The following is an 11,701-nucleotide window of genomic DNA, read 5'->3' on the forward strand; positions in this document are numbered from 1 at the left end:
AGAGCCAAGGAAACATTGTAGCTGTCAATATTCAACAATATTCTAATATTCATAAATTGGACGAACAACAGTAATATCATGTTTGTCCCTCATAAATGTAAGGATTTTTACATTTCTTAGTGTAGCTTAAAAGATTTAAAAGTTATCAACTTTTAAAGTTAAAAATATCACATCACAGTATAAAAATTATGTTAGCTCATTAAATAACTAAATATAATATAGCACATAATTTAATAAATTTTTGCTGTTAAAATTTTCATATATCTGGGTCAGTGAAATCTCCAAGCTTTCTAGTTTGTATAAATGAAAAAATTACATGATTGTTTAAAATAAAATCACAAAGGAACACCTAGATGGCTCAGTTGGCTAAGTATCTGCCTTTAGCTCAGGTCATGATCCCAGAGTCCCAGGATGGAGCCCCACATCAGGCTTCCTGCTCAGCAAGGATCTGCTGCCCCTCTGACCCTCCCCTCTCTCATGCTTTCTCTCTCTCAAATAAATAAATAAAATCTTTTAAAAAATAAAGTCACAAAGTTGTAAATAAGAAAAATAATATAAGCCTTAATATGTTTGTCTTAACCAATTTACCTAAATTGATTAAATTAACCAGATAATTGCCCAATATCTGCTTTCTATTGTTCTATTTAGTCTCAGCCAAATAGTGCTAAAATCAAGACTCAAATACAAGCTGCCTGGCTTCCAGCTCACTGAGTGAAGGAACTAAAGGAGTTGCTTAAATTCAACTACTTTAGTTTATTTCAGTTTTTTAATATTATGAGTATATGGGAAAAGAGAAGGATCATAAGCATCTTTTTTTCCTGAAAAAGATTACTGTGTCTTCATCAAATAACAGGCATGCACTAAACACTTGACATGTATTATCTCATTTTATCCATACAACTCTATGTGGTAAGAACTCTTATTACTTCATTCTTATTACTTCACTCTTATTATTTTCACTTTGCTGAAAATGAAGCTCAGAGTATTTGACTTGCTCCAGATCATATACCTAGTAAGTACTGGAACCTGGCTTCTGGTTCTAGAATACCTGTGCTTTATTTAGTTACACTAGGTATGTTTAAAGTGGCAATTGTGACTTTAAAGTATTCCTGTTGTAAATAACACATCTATTATGGATAAAGAGATAAAGCAAATTTGTTTATAAAATGAGAAATGAAGCTTTAACCAACTAATGTGTAAAGTTTTTGGTTAAGTGTCCATAAGGGGTTTTGGCAGAAAATACTTAGAGAACTGTAGCTAGAATGAGCTGATTCTCCGTTAACAATAAACACATTTTGGATTCATTTCCACAGGAAATATTCTTTTTGGAAATGAGTATTCTACACATAGAGGTTTCTACACATGTGGTTTTCACACCTAGGGATCATGAACCTGAGAATGCTGTGTATGTTGAGGATTAGCTACACATCTTGCAGGGTGTATGTTACCATGTAGAAGTACTGCAGCTAGGTCCATCTCTGGCAGCCAGCTTACAAACACAGACTGGGTAAAAAGGAAAGCAGACTCTATATAAGATAAGAAAAGGGATCTAGATCTGTCAAATCCTCAGAAAAAGCTGTAAATAATTAATTTTTCCTTGAAGCAGAATCATGTATTCAATAGGTTATATCTAAAACTTGGTTATAAAACAAATTCAAAATTTTAATTTTTTAAAAAAGATTTTTATCTACTTATTTGAGAGACAGCACACGTACATGAGCTGGGGGTGGTGATGCATGCAGCGGAAGGAGAAGCAGAAGCAGACTCCCCACTGAGCAGGGAGCCCAAAGCAGGGCTCAATCTCTGGACCCCAGGATCTTGACCTGAGCCAAATGCAGTCGTTTGACTGACTGAGCCACCCAGGTGCCCCCCAGAATTTAAATTTATGAACAAGGTTATTTAAAATTATTTTCTTAAAAAAATAAAAAAATAAAAAATAAAATAAAATAAAATTATTTTCTTGGCTGTATTAAAACTTAATGGAATAACTGAAAACATGGCAAATAACAGATGTTTATATCTGGTCAGTGAATTTAAGAGGGAGGCATGAGGCTTCAAGTATGGGGTGGGGGATGAAAGTCTGTATAAGAAGCTTTCAAACCACGCCAGCAGATGGTAATTATAAAATAAGAAGACGGGTAGTGGAAAGAGGGTTTTCTGTTGTCAGAGATGGACAGGCCTAGATTCAAGTCCTAGTTGTAAGAGCCTGAGTAAAAGCCTTCTGTGAGCCTCAGTTTCTTCATCTATAATCCCTATCCTAAAGGCTCACTGTGAAGATCAGAATATTACATGTAAAGTACCAGCAAAGGACAAGCCACAGAATATATACATAATTAATAATGACAATTCTCCTTCTCTTTTTGATCTTCTCTGTGGTTCAAGAAGCTTAATTTTAAAGAATTTGTAGACTTTGCAATCAAAATACTTGAGTTCAAATCTTGGTTCTTCTATTCATTAGCCTATAACCCTTGGGCTAGTTATTTATTCTTCTTAATTTATGTTTCAGCAGCTATATCATGGGCATAATTACAAAAACTCTGTGATGAGGTAGTGGTGAATATATATTCTACAAGCATAGGGCTGGTACACAATTAAATTCTCAGAAGGTATAACAATAGTAGTAACAGTGAACTAAAAGATACAATTCCTCTCTTCTTCATGGCTAATTAAATCAAAATAAAGTAACAGCAATGACTTGGTCAAGAACAGCATTTCATGAAGCTCTATGTGACATCCGACCTAATTTAACCAGAAAATTAGGTTAAATTTAACCTAATTTAACCGTAAAACAGAATTAGAAGATGCCTTCCAAGATATCTTTTAATTCATCTACGTGCTACTTGACAGAGAACTTAGCTGCCTACTTGTCAGTTTGGTCAATCAGATAGAGGATGACCCCTTCCTTTATGCACCCTCTCTCTACCTATGTATATTCCATTTCTTTCTCTCTTTCTTATTGTTGTTTAGTTGATTGACCAAGTGGCTTGTGGAACTGGTCAGTGAACTGAAATGTTGGTTTTGTCAGAATGAATAATTTGGCAGCCCTGCTGATGGAAGACAGAGGAGTTTAAAAAAAAAAAAAAATTGGAGCCATGCTGATACTCTCTGTGGATGCAGCATAGTTCCAGGGTTTTTCTCTTTGACTTGGACTTTGTATTTTTTAATCTTTGACAAAGGCACTTGTCTTTACATTTTGAGACCAGAGACATTATCTTATTTATATTTCTATCACTGGCAATTAGGACATTATGTGGCAAGTAGAAGATACTTTTTAAAATGCTGTTTAATAAATGAATAAATTTGAGAATACATAGATTCCTGAAACTTGATCATCATCTGGGTAGTACCCAGCAACTAGCTAGCACACAAAAACAAAACGTTGAACAATTTTCTAAACCTCTCCATTTGAATTAAATAAAATCCCAAACCCACTGGTATGCAAATTGTATTTTGTTTCTCAATGATGTAAATCTAGATGGAACATTTCGTATATGCTCGTGTTGTTTCAAGAAGTGCAAAGGTAACTCAGTCACAGTTCGCCACCCCCAAGAACTCCCACTTCAATGAAGTCACAAGCAAAGCCTTTTCACTATACAAAACTTCCCTTTTATAGAGAGTTTGCTTAAAAATGTAAGCAATTTCACAGATGGAAGATCTGAGTAATTTTTTAAAGGTCATATTTCCCCCCAAAATTGGTTTTTTTCACCCTTACATTCTCATTGTACTGGGTAGAATTTTTTATTGTTTCATTTTGAATCTAAGGTTCTGATCATTCTAAAGTCATATACTTTTGCTGTTTGGAAGCAGAATTTTTATATAAGCAAATACGTAACAAGGTAACTTTCTTACCTTGTTCTTGTGCATGAACAACACCCCCTGCCACACATAGCACAATAAAATGAAGGAGCAGTTTCCTAAAAAAAAGGGGAAAATTTTAGTGGGTTTTTTCAACCTATAAATCATATAAAATCCAAAATAAACTCTAGTACAAGATTAAGAAGTAAGCTATCATTTTAATTAACACAGTATTTTAATACTCGTAATGGTTAAGAGCAAGGGCTTTGAATTTAAGTTCCAGCTTTGCCACTTAAGTATATGACTTGGGCAACTTTTTATCACCTCAGTGTCTCCTCATCTGTTAAATCTATCTCATAAACTTTTTTTGAAGATTAACTAAAAAATTTCATGTCAGGCATACAAAACAGTACCTGGCGCATAGGAAGTACTCAATAAATGTGAACTAGTCCAAATAATACTATTATTATTATTATTGTGACTATATATTACCTCAAATTATCATACATGCAATTTTATACCAAGTAATATAACTTTACACAAAATAACTTATAGTCACTTAACTATAATGATTATAAACTATGGAACCAGGGATTTGTTTAAATGAATCTATATATGTAAAAGCCCTTTGATTATCGTATCAAAGCCATGAATATCGCTTCTACTTAGATCCATGAGATTTGGGTTCTGAAAATAGCAATGGCCTGTAGATGTCAACATTGAACATTTTGATTAGCAGTAATTGTGAGCACAATACTCATTGCATATCAAAATGTTCATTCATATTGATTAGCTGAGTAAAAATATTTTGATTTTTTTTTAGTATAACCAAACTTTTGATAGGTTTTTTTGACTAATCTTCATAGTTGGCTATATCTACCTCCCAAGTGAAAATCATAGAGATAATTCCAAAAAGTAACGGCAAGCTTGCTGAAAACAATAATTTATCACCTAATTCTGTTTTTCTTTTATTCTAACCCAGGGACTTTCCAAATGACATTTCTGTAAAATACAGTTCTCTAAGGAGTAACTACAAAGCCCTCTGAAAGATTTTTTTTCTTTTTTATTAAGTTCTTGGTGTACTAATAGTAACTGCTACATTTCCTATTTATTATCAATGATAAATATTTTTTATTTTTATCAACTAGTATAAGGAGCACGTTAATATAACAAAGATAATCTTTTACAAAGTGAGCAACAATGCATAATTATACTCTTCTCCTTAGTATAATGAGATTGTCATTTGTATTAAAATGGCCTTCACCATATTTTAGTAAGTGAAAAATACACACACTGTGGTCATTCAGTACAGAACACAACTTTTATAAGATGAAGCTTTGATATAGTTAAAACTGTCAATTTTATAATCAAATCAACTGAACAATTACAGAAATTTCTATTTCTGATACGAGTGAATACTTGAAACATATATTTTATATGAAGAACATAAAAGATTCCTATGTATGGTGTCATCCATTTAAAACCATAGTTCTCAAATGTTAGTTTGCTGAAGGAACCACATGAGATGCTTATGAAAAATGTAGATTCTGGGCTTGCCTCAGAGATTATGATTCATAAATTTGGAGTGAATCCTCAGTTTGTAGACACCTTTACTAGCTGATTCTAATATGGATTGTGCATTTACCAGACTCTGAGGAACAATTTAGAAGACTTAGTATTTATAGTTACGCTGTACTTAAAACACACAAATATTATTTTGCTCAAATCACATCTAATTTATGACATAAGACTATTTGAGCCTGGTGGGGGAGGGGGGGATGTTGTTTTGCTGTTTATTTTGTTTTTATCCTTTTCTCCTGCTCTAGATCAGTGGTCTCAAACTTTACTGTGCAGCAGAGTCACCTGGAAGGCTTGTTAAAGATTGCTGGGCTCCACCCTGAGAGCTTCTGACTCTCTGGATCTGGGGTGGGGTTTGAGAATTTGCATTTATAACAAGTTCCCAGGCAATGCTGATGCTGTGTATCTGGGGTTTATGCTCTGAGGACCAGCGTTCAGGGATAGATGATGCTCAAGAGATGGTGAAAAGGCCTACCTGTTTTGAATCTGGTTTTTACCTTCATTGCACAGTGGAATCACCTGGGGAGTTTTTAAAACTACTAATATTTGTTTTTGTTTTTGTTTTTTTTTTTTTTTTTAAATATTTTATTTATTTATTCGAGAGAGAGAGAGAGAGAGAGGCAGAGACACAGGCAGAGGGAGAAGCAGGCTCCATGCACTGGGAGCCCGATGTGGGACTCGATCCCGGGTCTCCAGGATCCCGCCCTGGGCCAAAGGCAGGCGCCAAACCGCTGCGCCACCCAGGGATCCCTAAAACTACTAATATTTGGATCCTGCCCTCTCCACCCCTGCCCCCAACGATTCTGATTTTAATTTGTGGTACAGGGATTTTTAAACATTCCTCAGGTGATTCTACTGTACAAAACAAGTTGAGGACCTCTGTGCGAGATTAAAATGATAACCCTAGGTTCTCCAGGATGGATCCCAAAGTGATCTAGAGTTTGAGAAAAAGGAGACTCTTCCTTTCAACTTTATATTTTCAACAAATAACTGGCAGGATATATACCAGTGAGACTAAAAAAATAGCTCAGGATGATAATCACTGAAGGAGAGTGCATCGGAATTATGCCGTCCTAGCAGAAAATGGAATGCGAAAGGAATCATGTCTCATTTGCCCAAGGTAATCTGGATCACTTAAGAGTTTAGATAACCCAACGGGCACTCTTCTATTCAGAGGAAGCTAACTAATGAAGAATATAATAACCAGCAGTCATTTAGCAATTCAGCCAACTCATAGACTTCCCCAATGACCTCTGAGGAGAAAAATGAAAAATAAAATTCTTTCTAGGCATGTTAACAAGTCCATTCCTGGTGTAAGGCAGGAAAACCTGAACACATCAAACATCATCCCTTAGCCAGCTGATCTTAGGGGATTATGACAAATCAGTTGAGCCACACCTTATGTAAGTGTACCTATGTGTTAAAACCAATGACTAATAGAGAAGTAGAGACTGATGACTAAAAGAGTCATCAGTCTCTTTTTTTTTTTTCTGATTTTTTTTTTTTCTGATTATATCCCAAACCAACAGCAACTAAGGAAGAACATATGGATATCCATATCCATAGCAATATGGATTCCATTACACCCGACCTCCTTCCCCTGAAGCTGCAGCCATATCACATTATACTGTATTCCCTGGAGAGACCTTGCAAGTATCTGAAATGCCCTCTTAGTCTCCACCTGTCAGAATCTTAAGTGTCATCAAAGCCTAAATTGAATAACATCTGCTCCATGAAGTTTCCATCATCCCTAAAGGCGGCTTGGCTTGCTCCCTCCTCTCTGTACTCTTAATGCTTTTATTGGAACTTTATTATATTCCATTCATGTTGTACCTTTTAGGATTAATTAGTAAGTAAATATCTGAACAAGCAACAGGTCTTCACCTTTTATCTATTTCTTACATGAAACTAAAACTTAAAAAACATTTTTATGATGGAAAGGAGTAAGAGTAACATCTCCCAATGACTGAAGAATTCAACTCTTCCCTATGGACCTTATTCTTTTAACACTTGGGAAAAGTAAAGTAAAATAAATAAGGGCACTTTTAGTTGACTGACAAAGAAGAGATAAAGAAGAGAAAGAACTTTTAAAAATATCTGCCATGACAGAGCTTTTTTTTTTTCGTTGTAACCATTTTTCTCATCCCTGAAGTTGGAACACAGAGAAGACATCAAGCTTAATTGACATACTCAGTTAAAAAGCCAAACTCCATCATTGTATGAAACGGATGTCTAATGAATCCAAGCTTTCTGGAAAATGCCTAGTTAAGCTGGGCTTGTTTATTTCTTTGGTTTTTTCCCCCCCTCCCATGAAATCACATTTACTATACATTCACTTAATAAGGAAAAAATGTCACATTTCCCTATTAGCAGGAGATAGAATTCTCCAGGGCATCAGCTGTGCTTTACGTCTCTCCTGCTGGACCATGTATGCATTTAGTGCTAAGACATGCTGGAGTAATTGAATAAAATTAAAACTGCATTAGTTTGGACAGAAAACCACACAGTAAATAAGAAAGTAAAACTAGACTGGGAGTCAAAAGACTAAACCTGATTCTATTTCTAACTTACCATGTGAGCTTGTATGGGTCACTTCAATGTTCTGAGCCTTGGCTGACTCATCTATCATGTGATGACATAATATAAAGTTTATATTTTACATTCTAAATATAACACCCTAAAATCCGTGTGAATGGTAGGATCTGTTAGTATACTAGCATTAGAGGACAAAGATCAAATTATTTAGCAAGATCTTCCATAAATCACTATATATTAGACATGGTGCTTAACCATAAATCTGGAAAGGTCTTCCTACAATTCTGGCCAATGCTCTTTTAATTAAATAACCTAAAATAGTCTACTAAGTTCGCTCATTTGTTCACATATTTACTTTACCAAAAAGCATCACTGGTATATAAATATGAATATTTCTCAAATATTCAAAGCACATCTGCTTTTATTCCTTTTCTGTATGTGTGGACCGTATGTCACTGATATAAACTATCAGAAGTACATCTATTCAAACATTTCACAAAATCAGACCAGATCTAAAAAAAGTCAACAATATGGTAACAGTCAATAAAAGTTCAGAAAATATAACCCATGATATTAATATCTGAGGATCTCTAACAAAATATGAAATATTTCTATGTGTCTGGTCTGCTAGCCACATTTTCAGTATGACAGAAGCCACAATCAAAACATAACCAGACATGTGATGGGTGAAGGCCTGGAGGGGATCAGACAGGAAATAGATATCCAAAGACCATACTCAGAATATTTAAGGAACGAATATTCATCCCAGGCATCTTCCCTAAATAATTTTCAGAGCTTTTCAACGTTCTCTTTACCTAAAGGGTTTAAGTTACTTTAGGAGAATCCCAGGCATTTTTGTGTTTAGGGCATCCATGAGACTCTCAGGTATTGTGTCTTCAGGCTACCGAAGCTCATTCCTACATAATTCAAGTTATAATTGTAAGAAAGACTTGTGAAATCTTGTGACTAGGAAACTATTTTTTTATGAGTTGGTGATTTTAATTTAAACCAATTGGAAAAGGCGAAATAGTCTGAAAACCACATGTGATATATATCAATAATTTCAACAATTACCGTTACACTACATTTACAAGCAAAAATCATGACTTTACAGATTTTGCTCTTTACTAACTGCAAAGATCCAAAAATAGTAAAATTTCTGTCCCTTGTTACCCAAATAACTGAAGATCAGTTCTCATCCCAGCAATGGGGATAAAGTTGGATATGATTTAGGGAGTAAAGTGTTGTCATTGATATACAATGAATTTTTGAGACTATCAATTCAGCTCAGGAGGTAATTATATAACTAATACAGTGTGAAGCATTAGAATTTTTGGTTAAATTTTAAGCATACAGGCAATTCATGAAGTACAAGGGAGATAAATGCTTAAGGACTTAACGTGATTAAAATGCTTAGAGTCCAGTCAGTAGCAGGGAAGCAAAAATACCTCAACTAGCCTGTCCTCGTAATATCCCAGAAATTGTTAAAATGCTGCCTAGCGTAGCAAAGTTCCTGGAACACACTAATGTTAAATAAAGTTTGTTTAATGAATGAGTTAATCTTCAGTTAGTGAGACTATCAGGTGGTCTTGAGTTTCAATAAGCATACAACTTCTCTAGCATCTTCTACATGCACACGAATCCCAAGATCAAGAAGTCAGGTCATCCTAACCTCCATTTATTTAGCTAAGAAAGTTACCTGGTTTAAAGGCCTTTCAGAATCTGGTCTCTTGGTCTCCAGATCCAGCTCCAGTCACTCCCCTTCTAGAAAGTGTGCTCCAACCAACTTCATTTCTTTCAGGCCCTCAAATGAACTGTGCTATCTCACCTCTCAGCCTTTTACTGTTCTGTCTGCAAAGTCTCATACCTTTTCCAGTTAGGTCTCGGTGAGAATTTCATTTCCTTTGATCAGCCTTTCTTTCCAGGGTTACCCTTCTCTATCGACCCCACCTATCCAGGACTGCTAGGTGTCCTCCTATCTGTACCTTTATCTAATTTTGGTATACCTGGTTGTTCATTTTGTGTTTCCTATACTAAACTGGGCACATGGGAGGAGCAGCAATTGTGTCTTGCTCCACCATTGTATCCCTTCTGCTTAGAACCACACTGGGCACATAGTTGGAGCTCAGAAAATATTTGCTGAATAAATGAGTGAGTGATTAAGTGAATGAATGCCAGGATAAATGTAAGCCTTTTATGAGAATGAAAATGAAATTGTCTTTACCTTATTTCTCATTCAGTTACAAATTCTAAAATAAGTCATAGTTGCAAAGCATGGCAAGGAAACTAGCACAGTTATTTTAATTTCCATAATAAAATTTATTTTTTCTCCTGCCACTTCACAGATTACCAAGCAGAATGTCTAAGCAACACTCAAAACTACTTTCCATAAGTTACAATTCCTTTCCTTGAGACATCAGTTTATTCTAACTGAAAGCAAAGATAACTAAGCAACTTTAAAGAATACAATTTCATGCCAACTATGTAATAGATGTTTATATCCAAAACTACCTCCCCTCCCCACAAACACACACACTTTGGCTATAGAAACACTTTACTTAGAATAGCAGCCTGCCTGGGAGACTTTCTGATACTGTTAAATCATTATATCTAACACTGACTTTTGGTTTTAATTTCTTTTTATTACTTCCACAAATTCACATTAGGTAACTCACTTAGCAGCCCCATGAAATAAAATGTCTTTCAGGATCTAGTTTTAAAACTGTAAATGTTTTTGGGTGACTAATCAGAATTGTGACTTTAAAAAACTGCTCCTGCTTTTACAAAAAAATTAAAAAGTCACCACAAAAGGATGGTGGAAAATTAAAACCTCAAGGATTTCATTAGAAACCCTAAGGTTTAATTCAGTGGACTGACATTATCATCAGCTAATCAGCTGCTTCAGCCAAGTCCCGTCCCTATGGGGCTGGTAGCGGTTTTTCTTTTTAAAAAAACTGAAGAATGTTTAATTCCTTAAGGAAATTGGATTTGTTGTTGTTGTTTTTTGTTTTTTTCTTTTGAGAAACAATTTTCTCAGATCAATCAGTAACTACCTTTCCCCTACTTGGCATGTGTATGGCTGGAGCAGCGAGGGGGTGCAATCTGAGGTAACCACGAATTACCCTCAATTCTCTGCAGCCCACCCCCACTGGCAACTGGAGTGAAACAAACTGATGGCAGAGGAGTCTGCAAGGTCCCGGACAGAAAGACCTTCTAGACCAGCGCCTTCACCCAGGAGCTGCTATCAACCCAAAGTCTCTCTGCAAAGGTTCTTCTCCCATTCCACGTAGTCTAAGTTTTCCTCAGTTCCTTGGTGTAATCCATTCTGTTTGCTTTCCCTGTCTCCCTCCCCCCAATCATCTGGACCCAATTTACAAACCCCAAACTGCCCAAAGATTTATTCAGGGCCTTTTCTGGGACCGTCTGGAAGGGAGGTATAGGCAAGACAGGCTAGGAGCCGAAGATCTGCTTTAGGGCAGCCCGGGTGGCTCAGCGGTTTAGCACCTGCCTTCCGCCCAGGGCGTGATCCTGGAGTCGCAGGATCGAGTCCCGCATCGGGCTCCCTGCATGGTGCCTGCTTGTCCCTCCGCCTCTCTCTCTGTTGCTCATGCTCTGTTGCTAATAAATAAAATCTTAAAAAAAAAAAAAGATCTGCTTTAATCCGAGAGGTTGTCACAGCTAGCAGCCCCACAGGCGGTGGGGCAACGACGCAGGCCTTGCTCAGTGGCCAAGGGAGGGCCTGCGGGGGGAGGGGGGACCGGGGACGCGACCAGGGCGCGGGCACCGAGGCGCG

General features: G+C 36.3%; 1 protein-coding gene across 5 annotated transcripts in view; it reads right to left on the reverse strand.

The window, feature by feature from the left end:
* COL24A1 (collagen type XXIV alpha 1 chain) overlaps positions 1–11,701 on the reverse strand; it is a 387,541-nt gene that overhangs the window by 373,624 nt on the left and 2,216 nt on the right. For all 5 annotated transcript variants that reach the window (XM_072834343.1, XM_072834342.1, XM_072834338.1 and 2 more), the window contains exon 3: positions 3,850–3,914. In XM_072834343.1, the coding sequence (XP_072690444.1) occupies positions 3,850–3,914 (65 nt within the window). The remainder of the gene's footprint in view (positions 1–3,849; positions 3,915–11,701) is intronic.

Source organism: Canis lupus, chromosome 8, assembly GCF_048164855.1.
Source record: "Canis lupus baileyi chromosome 8, mCanLup2.hap1, whole genome shotgun sequence".
In the NCBI taxonomy this organism is placed as follows: Eukaryota; Metazoa; Chordata; class Mammalia; order Carnivora; family Canidae; genus Canis; species Canis lupus.